The 18,378-nt window shown below is 31.8% G+C and overlaps 1 protein-coding gene across 2 annotated transcripts in view; it reads right to left on the reverse strand.

Moving 5' to 3' along the window:
• The window catches only part of LOC139517606 (uncharacterized), a 49,874-nt gene that overhangs the window by 2,842 nt on the left and 28,654 nt on the right, over nucleotides 1-18,378 (reverse strand). For both annotated transcript variants that reach the window (XM_071308840.1, XM_071308841.1), the window contains exons 5-13: nucleotides 15,469-15,566; nucleotides 14,949-15,074; nucleotides 12,533-12,607; nucleotides 11,200-11,308; nucleotides 8,520-8,789; nucleotides 7,550-7,618; nucleotides 5,355-5,437; nucleotides 4,219-4,347; nucleotides 3,211-3,285 (exon numbers count right to left, since the gene is read on the reverse strand). In XM_071308840.1, the coding sequence (XP_071164941.1) occupies nucleotides 3,211-3,285; nucleotides 4,219-4,347; nucleotides 5,355-5,437; nucleotides 7,550-7,618; nucleotides 8,520-8,789; nucleotides 11,200-11,308; nucleotides 12,533-12,607; nucleotides 14,949-15,074; nucleotides 15,469-15,566 (1,034 nt within the window). The remainder of the gene's footprint in view (nucleotides 1-3,210; nucleotides 3,286-4,218; nucleotides 4,348-5,354; nucleotides 5,438-7,549; nucleotides 7,619-8,519; nucleotides 8,790-11,199; nucleotides 11,309-12,532; nucleotides 12,608-14,948; nucleotides 15,075-15,468; nucleotides 15,567-18,378) is intronic.

Here is an 18,378-nt window from a genome sequence, read left to right on the forward strand (position 1 = left end):
ATGTATTTTTCGCAGCTATGACCTAACAATTTTGATTTAATGTGTTTAACGACATTAGTGTTTATGTTTTTTTATAGGTTTAGTCAAACAAGATTCAATAGAATTATTTTCTCTGATGTCATATAGTTAAGATGGGCCTTTTTAAGCTTTCATATTTCGTTATTGTATTTAAATGAATGAATGAATGAACGAATGAACTTTATTCTCACAAAACAACATTGCTCATTGTTAAAGGCCGTACGGTGACCTATAGTTGTTAATGTCTGTGTCATTTTGGTCTTTTGAGGATAGTTGTCTCATTGGCAATCATACCACATCTTCTTTTTTTTTTATATGTCATAGTTACAGAGAAAATGTATATCTACAATTACATGTATATATAAACATGCACATGTGTGAACAATCATTACTTAACTTGGAGGACTGTATTATTTTTATTTCAGATTGTAATAGATAAATTGACGTAAGAAAACAATATATTAAGAAATATTATTGGCAATACTCATCAAATTTTAAACTTATTCATTTGTTATCAATTCACAATGTGAAACAAATTAATAAGCTATTAGGTAAATTTTTGTTTAATATTGAAAAAAATCGTAATTTGTAGTTGTATTCCTTATTTATCATATGAATTTATTGTTATTCTCCGCCAAACGTGTATTGTGTATAGTTATTGTTTTATATATTACACTGGTGCATTAAAAAATTAATTGTAAAAATGTATACTATATAAGCTGTATTGCATCTGAACAAAGTATTATTATTATTATTATTATTAAACTTGCATAGTTTTTTAAATGATATATGTAATTGAAGTTTTACAGCAATATTCCGGTAAAAAATTCTTTCTCTCTACATCCAAAGATTTACAAGTCATTATGTAATGATATTCGTCACCGATATCACTTGAGTCTCGTAGATGACAAAGTATGTCTTAAAAATTCTGTAACATAGCCATTTAGGTAAGCCAAGGATTTGTATACAAATCCTTGGGTAAGCTTTTAGGAAAAGCAAAACCCCAAATTTATCTGTGACAAACATAATTGTGTAAACAGATCTTTAAGTTCTTGTTCCACCAATTTTGATAGCCATTTGTCAGCAAACTTCATATTCCAAATATTAGACATTTAATAATATCTAAATCATTTTTATACAAATCAATCATGTACTTTCAAAATAAGTAAATGGTTGATTTAAGTTCAGGCAACCTTAGACCATTGCCTATCATTTGTACCTAGTATGGACAAAAGCTTTGGTGTAAGGAGTTTTTGGAAATTCAATTATATGTCGAAGGTTCTTAATACCCAAACTTTGGACCTCAGCTGTAGAAGCTCCGTAACATTACTGACATATGTCTTTAGGTCTAGACATCCTTCAACCATTGCCTATCAATTTTATCTAGTGTTAACATAAGTTTTGCCGTTTGTATTTTTCTAAGCATTAAAGTTGAAAGGAATGTGCTTCCATGCCTAAACTCTTAGTCTAGAAGTTACGCAACTTTTCCACCTGTGTCTCTGTGTCCAATTGGAAATTGCCTATCACTTGTATCTAGTGTGAACAAAAGCTTTGCCGTGGGAACTTTTTTTATGAATTAAAGAAAGAAGGGGCTTGGGTCACCATACCCCAACATTGGACCTCAGTTGTAAACGATCCGTAATTTTACCCACTTAGGTCTTTCTGTCTATGTAATCTAAGACAATTACTTATCAATTAAACCTAGCGTGACAAATGCTTTGCCGTTGGGATTTCTTTTTATGAATTCAAGAAAGGAGGGGGTAGGGTCGTCATACCATTACTTTGGACCTTAGTTGTAGAAATTCCATAAACTTTACCCACCTGGGTCTTTGGGTGCAGAAAAACTTGAAAATTGACTATCAATAGTGCCTAGTGTTGACAAATGCTTGGCCGTAGGGAGTTTTTTTTTATGAATTTCAAAAGGGAAGGGGATAAATCACTATACCCAAATGTGGAGTTCAGTTGTAGACGATCCGTAACTATCCCTACCTGGAATTATGGGTATAGGCAACCTTAGGCAATTGCCTATCATTTTTACCTTGTGTGGGATAAAGATTTGCTGTTTCGACTTTTTTATGAATTAAAGAAGGAAGGAGATTTGGTCAGCCTACCCAAACATTGGACCTCAGTTGTAGACGATCCATTACTAACCCACCTGGGTCTTTCTGTCCAGGTAATCTTAGGAAATTGCCTATTTGTTCCTAGTGTACACTATAGTTTGCCGAAATGATTTTTTTATGAATTTAAGAAGGGGGTTGATTACCATACCCCAACTGTGTACATCATGTATAAAAGTTCCTTACCTTTACCCACCTAGGTCTTTATGTCCAGGCAACTTTAGGCAATTGCCTATCATTTGTACCTAGTGTGAACTTTTTTTTAATAAAAGAGGGAAGGGGGTAGGGTCACAATACCTCAATTTTAGACTTAAGTTGTAGAAGATCCATAACTTTACCTGTAATGGGTCTATGGATCCAGACAATCTTTGACTATTGCATATCATTTGTTCTTAGAGTGGACAAAAGCGCTTTGTCGTAGGGACTTTTTATGAACTAAAGAGGAAGTGAGTTGGGTCACCATACACCCCCCACCAACTATTGGCCTCCGTTAAAAAGTTTACCTACTTGGGTCTTTTGGTCTAGGTAATCTTAGCCCATTGCCTATCATTTGTGACTCTTGGAAATTTTTTAGATAATTTTCCCCCAAAAAATATTGTCGTTTAAATTAACCAAACAGAAAATCTAACAAAATATTTTCTACGTTCCAAGATCAGTCGGTTTTTTTTTATCTTTAAGATTAAATTGTTTATTATGAACTATTATAATTATTAATTGTTTCATTATTATAAAGACAACAAATCCATTTCTAATCAGAGAAACGCTAAACAGAGAACGGATTAGTTAAAAGAAATTTTAGATGCCCGGCTTTAAAAAAGTTGTATTAAATACACGAGTATCAAATATGTCTGTGCTAAAATGAATTCCATTTCGTCTGCCCACTGGAAATGATTGTCATCAGGTTTCAAAGGATGTTTTACGTTATTGCAAGTGTTCGGTATTTAGGCATGATCAGGTTGGCGCGTTTTCTAATTGTTCGCTGGCTTATGTTGCTAGCTTAAAGCATCAAAATGTTCGCTGGCTTATTGTTTGCTAGTTTGAGTCTGGTTATAAAATGCAATGTATAGTTCTTTACCTCGGATCAAATGAGTGGACGTCACATCCGTATGTTTCCACCAAAACATCATCAAAACTAAAGTCCCAGTTTATGCTAAAAGATAATATAACATTGTAGTTCTTTTTCTTATTATGTTTCAATGGATAATGTCGATGTACTATTCGAGATGAAATACTGATTTGTCTTGTCTGTCCTGCCGTTTGTTCGTCATAAGTCGACATATTTTTTGTTATATATTTTTTTAGCTTATCCATCTATGATGGAATCTTTATACTGTATTACGGACTGGTATTATTGCACTATGCTACCGATGTTCTGAAATACTGTGAAGCCACTTCCTGAACGGCAGTGGCAAAAAACCAACAGCAGTGTTAACCATCAAGCCACTCCTAACGAGGTGATTGTATCGACCTATTGGTGAAAAATACTGAGCACCCTTTTTGACCCTGTGACAGTTTACCCCATTTAGGAATTTCTCACGCGACAATTGTTGCGAATCAATGGTAGTAAATACTGTATTGTAAATTTTTACGTGACCTATATACATATATATAGTGGTAATATATACCAACCAGTCACTTCCTGAACTGTAATTCTATTAAACTATTGATAGTAAATACCAACTAAAGACTGTGAGATGTACATCCCTGGATTAACGTTTTTCAGAAATGTTACCTTCTATTTACAGCCAAAGATGATTTGAGTAATTAGTATTGCTGAGGCTAACTTAAAATGAACTAAGTGCTTGCTAACTTAGCAAAACATTGAGTGCAATTTCATGTTTGAATTTTAATGTTAAGTACTAAACAAAATGCATATTTTTGTATGTAGCCCAGTTTAGGATACTTCAATGCATAGTGTGAGGCAGATTGATATAATTATACTATCACGATGTTAAAAATTGTTTTAGATGATATAACGAAAAATATTCTTTCAGAATAAATAATTGTTTTGTTTAGTGATCTGTGCAGAAAGGAAATAACAATAAATGGTGTTTGAAAACATAATGAGTTGAGAAAAACTTACCCGAATGAATAAGCCAAACATGGAAAGGCCGGTTTGTACAGTTTATCATGACAAACATTCCATCCACCATCGGTCATGTGACCTAACCGTATCACTTCTTTACAATGAATCTGTGTCGATGTCAAATAGCTATACAGCGCAAATATGATGAAGTATGCGATTAGGTATTACCTTACTTGTTCAATGTGTTTGTGAGGAAAACACAAACTTAATTTAATGTCAAGTATCTCGTTACATTTTTTTTTCTAAGTTGAGACCTTACTGTGCTGAAGATTGATTCAAGTTATGCAGTTTTCCAACATGTATTGTTATCTTTTTATATATCTGTTTTTTCTATGTCTATGTCTATGTCTACGTTTATTTGATTATCTAATTTATTTTAGTAAGTTAATGGTAGAGCCATTGTGTACACTCTCATTGTTAGATAACCGTTTATGATTCGCTTTTTAATCTTACAGACGATTTCCTGAATTTTTAGCCGCAGGTTTATAACGCTATTCTTGAAAAATGTAATCTGATACATATCTCATATCTATTGTAAGTGAGGCGGACGAATCCAAAAAGATATTCAAACTCGTAAGTAGATCACAAACTAATGGACAACCTTCAAGTTCGATGCATTCCCGTCAAAAACTTTGGTTTTAATGAACATCATTCTTGCGTTTAGGGAGCATCATCCCTTTCGTTCTCATGTTGAGCATGGTTTGAAAGATATGATGCTATATTGCACGAATTATTCGGCAATTTAAATTCCTATAATTGACAACCAGCACTGCTGTAATAAGGGAATTGTGATTAAGTACCTACGGAACAAACATTATTTCTAGTATATCTCATGAAAAAAAAAAATCTCAGACATAGTTCTAATTTGGGCACTGAGTCACTTTCTGATCTAGAGTTATGCCTTTTATAACTTTGAAAATAGCTACTTTTTCCCGTACTAGCAGTGAGACCAAATGCTTTAAAATAAAATTACTTTCGCGTATTTCAAGTAAGCTTGACCGGGGCATTCGTGTCCTCAGACACAATTTTCTTTTTTTTTAAACTGTCTTTCGAGAATAACAAAATAAAAAGAGGTTGCAAGAAATAATTGCCACTCAACTCTACAAACGTTAAAATATTTCGTTATAATTTACCTTACGTATAGCGCATACCGCTGTTCTGGTGGAAATTTTACGATCTCCATGTCCTCTGGTATTCGTAATTGTCCACGATCTGCCTAATATTGTGATAATATGAGAAAAAGAGGAATCAAGTGAACATAAGGAATAGATAAAGGGAATATAAAACATAAGTCAAAATATAGATAAACATGCACAGCAATATCATATTAGAATTTTAATTCGAATTTCAAATTATAAGTGTAACTACCTTAGAAATATCTGCAGCATGTTAATCCTCACGGGAAACTTCAAATGCTTTGGAAACACATTATAAATTTTACCAGTTATCTTGCTATGGACTATTCAAATGCTTTTGAACATTTTTCCAAAAAATGATGCTTAACTTATCAGTGTTAAACAGAAAGAAAGAAAGGTTTAAATAGATGGCGACTTCTACATTGGTTTTGTAAATAATACATTTATAAATATTCCTTGGTAATTTACAGTATTTTATTTTTTATTTCAAGGAAGATTTTGAGTAGCTCGAAGATTCTTTATGTGATCGATTGAAGATTTGTTTTTAGATTGGTTCTTTTTAAAATCACGCGACTGTCTTCTTTTATTTTGTCTTGGAATTGTCTGTTCTTATTTGACATCATTTAAGATTGGCCTGTTATCATCATTTTACAGCAGCTTGCACAGTGTTTGTCTTTTTAATATTCAGATATCACGAACATTACTCTTGCTCTTAAGACAAATATTCGATACATTTACAAAAACAGACCCTTCCTAACCTTTAATTAACATAAAAGTGAAAATATTCTAGAAATAACTTTAAATTATTGTACAAGTTATAAGTGAATTTTAGTCAAATTTTGTTTTGTACAAGCACTTTTTGTACAAATTGTAATCAAAACACAATTTATAATTCGTACCATTTTTTTGGTACAAATTATAATTTTTTACGAATAAAAAGTCAAATCACAAAAATACCAAACGCCGAGGAAAATTCAAAATGGAAAGTCCCAAATCAAATTGCAAATCAAAAGCTCAAACACAACAAATGAATGGGCTACAACTCTCATATTCCTGACTTGGTACATGCATTTTCTTATGTAGAAAATGTTGGATTAAAATTGTTTTCATATCTAACTAAACCTCTCACTTATAAGACATTATTCCATTATAATGACAACTATGTGTGAACAAAACAAGCAGACATAATAGGTAAAAAAGACAAAAATTGGGTTACAGCAGCCAACATTGTGTTATTATCTTTATCCCTATAAAACAATTAAATATGGAACAAATAAACTTATCATAGATACCAAGATTGAAATTTTGTATTTGCGCCTGACGCGCGTTTCGTCTACAGAAGACTCAAAGAAACACAAGATGGCATATAGACAAAACACATTAGTGAAAATGAAAGACAAGAATACAAGAATTTACCATAGCACAATAACACAAATAACGGGGTAACAAAATCACAAAAAGGCATACACATAAAACACAGTAGCAAATATAAAAACAAAATAATACAAAAATTTACCAAAGCACAATGCCGCAATGACGGGAAGTATAAGTACAGAACCAGGCAAAGTAGATATCACAAAAAAAAAAACGACTAAAAAGTAAAAGTATTTTTCATAAAGACAAATAAATGAATACTATAACAAAGTATTAAGATTATGAACATTGTCAGTACCCAGTATCTTTACTTCAAGACCACCGTGTATTTTTTGTGAAATTGATACGGAATAGTTAACAACAAGGTTTTGGTACATGCACTTTCCGATGTAACTTTTTAGAAAAAGGACGAGACGTTATTTGAAATACCCCTGGCTCATCAATATTCGACTCAGACTCTGGGGGGAGAGAAAAAGAACGGTGCTGACTTTTGTCAAATTATCTATTTTTTAATAATTAAGAATTATAGAATTACAGAGTTTTTTATTCCATACTTTTACACAAACTTATAATTTTTTTCGAAATTGCAATTTTCTCTGTTTGTTTGTCTTGTTGGTACCTTAATTTGTCTTTTTTTAATAAATGTCCGAAATTTGAACATAAAAAAAACTACTGTGTCGGCTACGACATGTTATTAAATCTTGCGTTAAACTATTCTACTCTGTAACTTCTTATTATGCTGTTACATTTATGTTTAATTCAGAGGTCAGTAAGCATGCTTGTAGCTATTTAAACTTATCATCGGATGTTGTACTTACTATTATTTGCTGCATACTATACTCCTTATTGAGACCTGTCTTTAGTAAACCTCTACATACATTGTAAACCTAATAAATTAATGGATTTGCCATAATTTTATGAAACCTCAATTTCTATGATACAAATGCATTTCTAGAATGACAAAACAAAACAAGCTATAGATAATTCTTTGAAAAAATGATTGTTTGATTCTACAAAAATGAAGTAAACTGTGAAATTGTTGATCGAGTTGTTTCTTCACACCAAAATACTTATATCATTTGATACTATTTGTAGTTGGATATATTAGAATGCAATCAACAACAGTTTTTGAAATAATTTTTATAAAATTCGCCGAATAAGTTAAGAACGCGAAGTCAATAAACACTCTAAAAATCAAAATCTACAGAAATCAGAGCAGAACAGTATAAATATTCTTAGGTCAACATTACTTTGAGAGTTACAACCTAAGTGCCGCTAAAATTACATAAATTTTGAATTTTGAATTTTAAACCTTTGCCAAACCTAAATAAATGAATACCAGCCAGATGTTACCTTCAAGGCGGGAATTTCACTACCAAAACAATTTGTAGTAAACTAGCAATGTAATATTATAATATACCGACATTTGTTAGTGCTTATGACAACTAGTAACTTCTATCTGGTATGCTCAAGAAGAATATTTTGATAAGCCGAATACATAATCATATAAAAGTATTACAATTTCAACCTCAAATGGACAGACACAATTGTCTTTACCTTTTGTCTGTGAGATGATTTACAAACTCACAGCACTGACTTCATTTCAAAACTGATTATTTACAATGAAAATGTATCACCAATGATTCTTTTAATAGGTTGATGTAGACGTACGAACAAATAAAATGACAAAGATAACTATGTATACCCGCTTCAGTTAGGGTGGTGATAGGTTTGTATTAGATTTAAAAATAGAAAGGAGAGATACAAATGGTTGTCGTTTCAACATACCATATCTAGATAGACACAGCTTGTTCTGTTCTTGTTGTTCGGAAGAATACCGGACCATTCTGGTCTCGACCAGTATATTCTAAACCCTGCTTCAAACAGCTTTCTCAAGTGTTTTAGTGCTGACAAATACTTGATTCCAGACTTAGGATCTCCATAACTAATCCGAATAGATAGCTGTTGTATTTCATTGAGCATACCACTTTTTATCACCTGCTCCACAATTCTCTCAGTAAGGTTGCCAACATCAATAATTAGTATACCCTGGCCATTCTATCAAGAGTGAAATAAGCATGTACATTTAACAGTTAAGCATATAAACATCCGATAAATACTGAACAGACAAAGGGATATAATATTTTTTGAAACATTTTGAAAAAAAACATCATTATTTTTTAAGTATGCCAATGTCTTTCTGTTTTCTAATGACGTTTCTATGTGTAAATCCCATTATATAAACTGCTTAATAAAGGAATTAGGTAATGAACGATTCACTAGGAAACTCAACATGAACCCGAATGGCAATCACAAAGGTGGAAATCCTGAATAAACGTATGTATATTTCTTTTTACTTTTAAACAAACAAATAAAAACTGGATCGTCTTTCAATGTATTGAATACATAAATTACATAAGCGTCCTTACAAACAAAGTTAAATTGTGGGCTTTTCCGAGTGCTCTAAGAAACGTCTTTCAAAATGATCAACATCCATCAGCGCTTAAGGTGGATCAGGACTATTCGACTGCGCACAATTTCACGCATGAATTACCATGCATAAGAAAAGTTTGTGTCGTAAATCTTCTTTTATTTTTTTAAATATTTTGATTGATTAAAAATGTTAAATTATTGTACTTTTGCCACTAACAAATTATTATCGTTGATATGTGTATCTGTGGAAGACTCAAAATGACATTTCACCCAATTTCACCATTGTCCCGCCAAAATTTTGGGTTTAAGGCCAAACATTTTTTTTAGGTTTCGGCGACCTATGTTTTTTATTTGCTTATTCTTTGAAGCAATATTTCAGATTTTTGAAAGTTTGGTAACTATGTTCAACGCATCTTTTCCATCCAAAATCAAATAAATGCTATCAAAGATACATATTAGTCTGTATCATATCTTGATTTACATCTAGAAATTGACATTGAGGGTCGGTTGAGAACTACTAATCAAGAAAAAAGATGATTCCTACTTCCGATTGTGAATTTTCCTTTTCTATGTTTCAAAATTCCAACAACACCTGAATATAGAGTATATATCTACAGTTGAAACGAAATTCAATCGCTTGCATTTCCTATTACGATTCAAGAAAGCTTTTAAACCAAGAGTTCCAAGTGGGGAAGATAAAGATATCAATTCGAAAATGTTCGAACAGCGGTATACTACTGTTGCCTTTATTTACGCACGCCATTCCGAATGGGTTGGTATGAAAGATCTGTTTCACAGATGAAGAATGATATGTTTCAATTGTCATTACTACAATCCTGACCTCTTTTCTACGAATGTAACCTATAGAACAAGACTTATCATTGGGTTTGTACTTGCAGCATGAACAGCACGATGGTGACACACGAAGAGCACATGTCATTGCCCTTACGGAGCATCTGAGATCACCACCAGTTTTTGGTGTTGTTCCTATGCTTAGTCTTTAGTTTTTTATTTTGTGTTTTGTAAACTGTTATTTGTCTTTTGGTAGTTTTTCTATTTTTAGCAATGACCTTGTCAGTTTGAGTGTCGTTTTTGTATCTTTCGCCTCTTTTATTGCATTTGGTTGTTAAAAAAAGGAGGGATTCGTTTAACTTTTGTTGTGTTGTATTCGTTCTATTTTTACAATGAGCATATGCGTTGTTTCTATCGACAACAGTCTTCTCTATTCATTTACTAGTACAATGTTTGCATTTCATATTCCAGATACCTTAGTTAACCTCGTTTTAGTTTTAGTTTGGGTCATGTTACATAATCTTTCGTTTCTTTCTTGTACTGTGGAATTCTACTATGTTCGTTTTTATTTAATTGATGTTTATGGCGTAGCAGTTAAGGTTGCAAATTTTGATGTTTTTTGTCGTTGACACGTTCTAATTAATTTAAGCATATAACAAAACAATACAGTTCAACTTTGAAAGCTGTTCTATGGTCAGGAGAAGTGATGAACACAAAATCTCCTGTCTTATATCACCATAGTGAAGAAAAAAACATTTCTTTTCGATCGCTTTTTCTACATATTAACACTACGTATTATCGTGTACACATACCAATACCCAAAAATTTCAAAAAATTTCGGGGATAACAAAATCCTTATATACAGTCATATAAAACGAGATTCTTGAATTTAAATGTTAAGGAAATAATTTAACCAATACATGTATATGTTCCGGACCATATAAATATTTGGACCATACGCGAATGGTGATCCGATGGTCCGACGATGCGCGTATTATTTTGTTTTTGTAGCCTAATAAGGATAGTATTCTCCATTATGATTTCACACAGAACATAAATCAGTGGTTTATGTATAACTCAAAGTTTATTATTTACCCTCAAATCAGGTTGTTTCTCTGTCTTTCATTAAAAGCTCCAGGGGATGAAATTGCCGATATAAGAGAAATCTAAAAAGTGTTTGCTAAGTACTTTCCTGTATTTAGTTCTTGTTATTTGGTTTGTGAAGATGACAAAAATGCTATACCAATTTGCTTTTCACTGCATAGCTCCATTCATCAAGCTTTGTGGGTTGACCTACTATTCTATTGTTACTCTTTTCTGATGCATATATTTCATTTGTTCCAATTTTTACGCTTAAATGAAGGAATAAACAAAAGATAATTATAAATAAAAGTCTAAAGATGTGTTCAACGGTACTAACATATGATCGTAATATACAAAGTAAAATCACAAAAATACTGAATTCAGAGTAAAATCAAATCGGAAAGTCCCTAATCACATGGCAAAATCAAATGACAAAACACATCAAAAACGAATGGACAACAACTGTCTAAGAGAATTTTAGAAAATTGTGCTGTCAATCAAATAGCCTTCGTCATAGAGTTATTTTGATATCTTCGAATTTTTATCCACAGTAACTTACAAAAATACAAGTATATAATTTATTCGTATATATATTTAATTATTATAATAGTGTAACCCTCGCATTAATAAATAATTTATTTTTGCATGTGGTGTAGTAAAATGTTGATGCACTCGTTCTATTGCTAGAACCCTTACCTTTTTAATCGATACATTCGGTAGATTTTCCAACTGGGGCTTTTAACATATTTAGATTTTTTTCTCGTATTAAGCAAGATCTATCTTCATAGTATAGTATGTAGTTTGTAATACTTCCTGTATATCACATTGAGTTCAAAGTGTTTGTATTTATTTATTGTTGTTTAAATAACGATCAGTGACAAGTATTTTATAAATAAACAAGACAAAACAAATTAGAATACAATAGACAGTTTCTGCAAAGCAACCAAGATAGAAGGCAGCAGAATTTAGACAACAACTGGAAAAATATACAAGACATGTTGTTTAGATACAGAATGTTGTCAAACCTAATGAATTTGTTTTAAACTACTCAATTTTCCATCTAATGTGAATCCATAATTTGTATGGTTTATACATTTTATAGCTGATACTCTTCTTACTACAAAGATCGTCCCGAGAAAACGCAATAACTGTCAAATAAACCGTTTAGTAACCTACACTCATTTCAGATATCTTAGTTCACCTTTGACAGAGTTATTTCGGTATCTTCGACTTATTATCCATAAGAACTTACAAAATACAATTATATAATTATGTATCAACACTTTTGATATGTGTTCTACTTATTACCTACGTCGAAGCGACTTATAGTACGTACTTCTTGGAACGTATTACTCAAATTGACGTACCAAATATAAAACGGAATGACTTTTCTTTTAAGTTTATGTTTTTTATAATAATATACAAAGCAGGTTTAATAATTGTAACACTTTTATGAAGACTTGTGATCAAATAACAGCCATGTATCAATGTACCTTGGTGTATGGCTGTGAACGTTGATCTTATAAGTCATGTTGATACTCTGGATATTTTCATAATCATTTACTGTGCTACAAAAAATAATCAGTGTGTTATATCTTCGCATTGTTTTCAAATATCATATAATGCATGTTATATTTCACACAAATAAAAATTACTAACAACTAGCAGTAGCATGCACTTCTCCCTTTTAAGAGATCAGAACATTTTCATAATAATTGAAATGATTTTGTAATGCTCATACGTTGGATACTAAAAGTAGTACATTGCAAAAGAGTAAAAATCTTAAAGGATATTATTTATTCTCATAAGATATTGCGAACTCAAATAGTAATTGATAAATCTTATAAAATAAAGCTATAATCCCATGACATAATCAAACACAAACAGGAGTGTAAGTGTTCCTGCTACCGTAGCTATATATTAGATGACATTGGGAAATATAATTGGGAATGTGTCAATGCGACAACAATCCGACCATAGAGCAGACAACATCCGAGTGCCACCAATGGGTCTTCAGTGTAGCGAGAAACTTCCGCACCCGGAAGCGTCCTTCAGCTGGCCCCTTAAAAAATATGTATTTTTTACAGCTATATACTAGTATTATACTATATCTTGTGTGTAATATGTTTACAATCGTTAACACATTCATTAATTGACTGACAGTTAGAAAAAGAATTTACATTATATACTACTTTGCACAAATTAATAATGAAGTAACCCCGCCACATCTGATACTACATATACGGTGTACTCGTACTAATGCGAGTCTCACACTTTAGCAGGCATGAGCTATGGGATATATAACTTTCCCCTATTTTCAGTGTCAATAAATGATTTGCTAGATTTTATCGTCACTATATATCAACGCCCTATTTATTAGACCCCAAGTGGCCATTTACCCTGTGACATGATATAATAATCCAATAATTACAGCTGAAAAAATCAGTTCACACTATTTGCTACATAATTGAGTATAGTGTTATAGTAAAGCATAGACCGATTTAAATGATCTTGTAAGCCTATTGTTTATATGTTCTCATATGACGTGTTATTTTTGAGTCTTTCTAAACTTCTTTTTCATAAAATATCTGATGGTTTTTCCAGAATATAAGAATGTTGTATGATGTAAAAAAAAATCATCATTGTACCATAAAATTATAATAGCTCATTTGGGAAGTACGTTCAATTGACTTATGTTCAGTACAGCTGTTATTAATGTCATTCATGCGACCCGTTAATCAATGGGATTTTGTCCTTGCATAGAACTCTTTTTTATATTTATAATTTATTTTTATTGGTTTGTCAAAAAAATGAAAAGCCTGAATAATAATAGAATTTACGCTGTATTAAATATAAAAAAATTACCCTCAGTTGTAAAGGCGAAGTTCACTCATCTTTAGGAGACAACTATCATATATTCATTTAAGAACTTGAGAGTACTTTGAATGAAAAATTATGTAGTTTTCTTTGTATATCTTGTATCATTTAGGTATGTTATGAAGATTTGTTGTTCGGATTTAGCATTCCTTTTGGTCATGAAAACGGAAGTATTGACATAAAATGAATCCGGAAAATATTTTTTCTTTTCCAAACAAATCCCGATGTCATAGATGTCCAGAAAAACTATTAAACAGAAAATGCCCCCCCCCTCACCCCCCCCCCCCAAAAAAAAAAACCAAACAACAAAACAAAACGAACAGCCTTTATATTGGATGTGACCAGTATTTTATGATCCATAAATTTGTTCAAAACATATGATCAAATCTCTTTCGGAAAAAGAAGAAATCCCAATTTTAGAGATAAGGGCATAACTCTTGATATACCGAAGCCATCGATATAGAACTTTACCTGTATTTATGGTTCGTCACGTTGTGATGCAATTTCAAAAGATATGGTTAAGTAGTACTCTAACTATCATCCAGAAACCCTACTTGTGCCGGGTGGACTGAGAGACATGTGTATCACAATATATCTCTCCTCTCTTTTTGAGACAGGAGTTTAACAAGTGAAGATGAAAGAAAAAAAAGCTAAACTAAACATTTTCTGAAAATACTTAAATGTGTAAAAGGTCCATCCAATTTTACTGAAGTAAAATTTGTAAGACGTCACTGAAAATTATAGATGTATTGCCACGTAGGCCATTTGACATTTTCGGTGTATTGTCCTTTTTACGACAAAAACATTTATACGGTTCTAGCTAATCCTTGATAACTAATTTATTGTCCTTTTTACGACAAAAACATTTATACGGTTCTAGCTAATCCTTGAGAACTAATGAAAAACCTTTATCAGACTGTTTTTTTTTTATGTATTTTTCCATTGGCAAAAGAGGGCAACATATTTCATAAACATTACCTTATGAATGATAAATGATATTAAGTTAATAAAACATGGCTTTCCTTTTTATACCTCATCACATGGATAACTGTTTTAAAATTTGGTTTAAAGCATCCATCTGTACAAATGTTCCACCCGTTCTTCACTGATCCATGTCGACTTCGTTTTCCACAAAAAAATTGTATTGTTGTAGTTATTCTATAATGAATAGTTAAAAGCGTTTATAACAATAAACTGGAAAAGTGAGAGGAAACGATCAAACATATTATATAACTGTTGTTTGTTTGTCTTTTTGTTTCAGCTATGGCATTGTCAGGTTATTTTTTTGCTTATGAAATTGAATGTTCCTTTGGTATCTTTCGCTTTCCTCATATAAAAGTATTTGGTTCACAAAATAAAATTAATGTCACGGATAGATGTTCAATTGTATTTTTCGACTGATAATTTCAATTGATTTTGATATGACACGAAACATATTAGGTCGTGTAGTTATTATGACGCAATTAAAAATATCACTAATCTATATATAAATTGATTAATGAAATAATACAAAAAAATAAACTTTGCATTTATAGGCATTAGCTGTAATTACCTTTGATATAAACAATCAATAACATTTTGGGGTAATGATGTCAAAATATGGTCAGGTGGAATGAAGAAAGTACCATCGAAAGTCCGGTATTGTTCAATCTGAAATGATTAAATATATTCTACGGTTTGAGCAAGTCACACAAGTATAAAAAACAACAATCAAAGTACGATTTACTAATAATCAAAATTTGCTAAGTTTTTTTCTTTCATACAATGGTTTGATACACCAGCATCATTGTTATTTGTATCCCCAAAAATATACATTTTTATGTCGTACTAATATGGAAAATAATGATAACATTTCATTGATAAACCAATATCGTGATATTAAGTATCACAATTGACCCACAATCAAAGCAAAATGTATATCAATTAAATGTACAGTTATTTGCAAAGTGAAAATATGTCCCGGTCAAATTGATATGTCATCTTGCTGTTACAACGAGTGAATCGTTTTACTAATATGTATCGTTCCAAAAGTTAATACTTCAAAAACCATTGATACAGCGAGTTTACTTTTTTGTGAGAATTATGTATGTTTACAAGAGAGAGGTGAAAGATAACAAAGGGACATTCAAACTCATAAGTGGAAAAATACTGACTACGCCATGGCAAAATAAAAAGATCAACAGACAAACAACAGTATACAAAACACAAAATAGAAAATCCAAAAGGGGATTATCTCACGCCCTCTGGCAGTGAGAGCAGTTCCTGCTACACATGTAGCACCCGACGTGTTGCTCAAGTATGTACACATCCGATTATAAGTCTAATTAGGTAGTCATAACAAGATTTAGAGCAGTGGTTTAAAGGGAGAAAGGAGTAGGTTCAGTAAGACCCCTTTTGGCCCCAAAATATAGCAGTTTTAGAAATTTGTGAAAAGGTAATCGTTAAGCAAATTTTTGGAAAGTAAAATGCTTCTGCTACATAAATATGAGCTGGTTTCTACAATACAATGCACAAATTTTGCGTTCTAGCATCATTAAGCCATGCTAAATTACCTAAATCTTCACAATTTTAGCATTTTGGTTAATTTTTAGACAGTTTTCGTCTAAAATGAAAGTGGCCGCATTCTTGTTCATTCATAATATTGAAATATAAGTTGTATTTCATGATAATACAAAACATAAATAAAGGTTGAGGATGAACACGGATGCGGCCACTTTCATTTTTGGCAAAAACCATCTGAAAAGTGACGATTTTTGGCATATTTGATAGATTTTTCGTATTTCAGCTTGAATCGTTTTGCGTGTTTTGAACGTTTTTAATGACTAAATCAGTTAAAATCTTTCACATAAACTAATCGAATCAATTGAAATAGACACTTAAGTATTTAAAGAGGCTTTAAAAAGTGTCCAAAAAACTTTCATTAGATGAACCTGGAATTTGAGGCCAAAATCGGCCCTTACTGGACCTACTCCTTTGTAGTTAAACTTTTACTTGTTTCAGAATTTAAAACAATTTGAAATTTGTTTGATCTCTTGTGCAATTTGGGAAGTTAATAAAAAGCAGGAATCTTGTGGTGTTCAGATGTAACTTTCAGTCTGATTGTTTTAATCGTACACACTTTTTTTTCTCAATTTGTTCACTAAGATTAGAGTGCATCACCATAATTCTAACGCCGAAACAAAAACACCAGTGTTGGCTGTTTGTCGGTTAACACAAAACGCTTCTCGAAAGTAAACAATTTGTCATTTAGTCTGCAAATGTTTGCACCTGTCCTAAGTCAGGAATCTGATGTACAGTAGTTGTCGTTTGTTTATGTAATATATACGTGTTTCTCGTTTCTCGTTTTGTTTATATAGATTAGACCGTTGGTTTTCCCGTTTGAATGGTTTTACACTAGTAATTTTGGGGCCCTTTATAGCTTGTTGTTCGGTGTGAGCTAAGGCTCCGTGTTGAAGGCCGTACTTTAACCTATAATGGTTTACTTTTTAAATTGTTATTTGTATGGAGAGTTGTCTCATTGGCACTCACACCACATCTTCCTATATCTATTTGTATCATTTAGAACAATTTCGTTTCAAACTAAAAGTAGATTGTAGATACCATGGGGCAATAAAAAAATAACAAATCCAATTAAATACAACTACAGTAGGCCATTGAAAAAGGAAAAACGACGATAATACATTCAAAACAGTACACTGAAAACTAAATTTAAGCAACACAAACCAACCAACAACCATGGTGGACTTATGTGCGGTAATAAATCATATTGATTGTTTTTAAAGATACAGGTCATGGTTTATCCTGTAAGTGAAAAAGGCAACATAGATCATACCTGAAATTCCAGTTCTCATAGTCAATAACACCCACTGGAATAACTCGCATGTGGAATTATTCCAAACACCAAAAGGTTTTTCTACCACGAAGAAGGCAAAAAATTGTAACATTTGAAAAATTTACATGATATAAAATGTAACTTTTTGAGCCCTAATTAACATTCTAGTGTTTTCAAATGTTACATATACATAGTGTGGTAGGCTTTTATAGACACGTGCTTGATCGTTGGAATATCTGATACAGTGTTTCGGCACTGTCATGATTTAAATCATACATTTCGACTATAAATTTTCAAATCATTCATTATGCAACTAAATTAAAAGTAAGATTACATTTGCAATGGGCTGTTGATAACAGACAATTTCGACTAGTTTTGCTACATACCTAATCTATTCTATATTCGGCTTACAAAGCTGTTGGTTACAAGGGTATATTGGACACGGTATTCAAAACATAACCTATATCGTATTTTGAATCATATCGTCAGTATCTTTGCTGGTTAATTATCAGTCAACACAATTGACAAAATATTGTAACTTGTGTTTCGGTAAGGGCATATTTGTATTTTCATTTCAAGTTAGATAGTTTTATCTAGTCTAAGTTTGCTAATCCCTCTGATAAAGTCTGT

This window comes from Mytilus edulis, chromosome 3 (assembly GCF_963676685.1).
Source record: "Mytilus edulis chromosome 3, xbMytEdul2.2, whole genome shotgun sequence".
Lineage (NCBI taxonomy): Eukaryota > Metazoa > Mollusca > Bivalvia > Mytilida > Mytilidae > Mytilus > Mytilus edulis.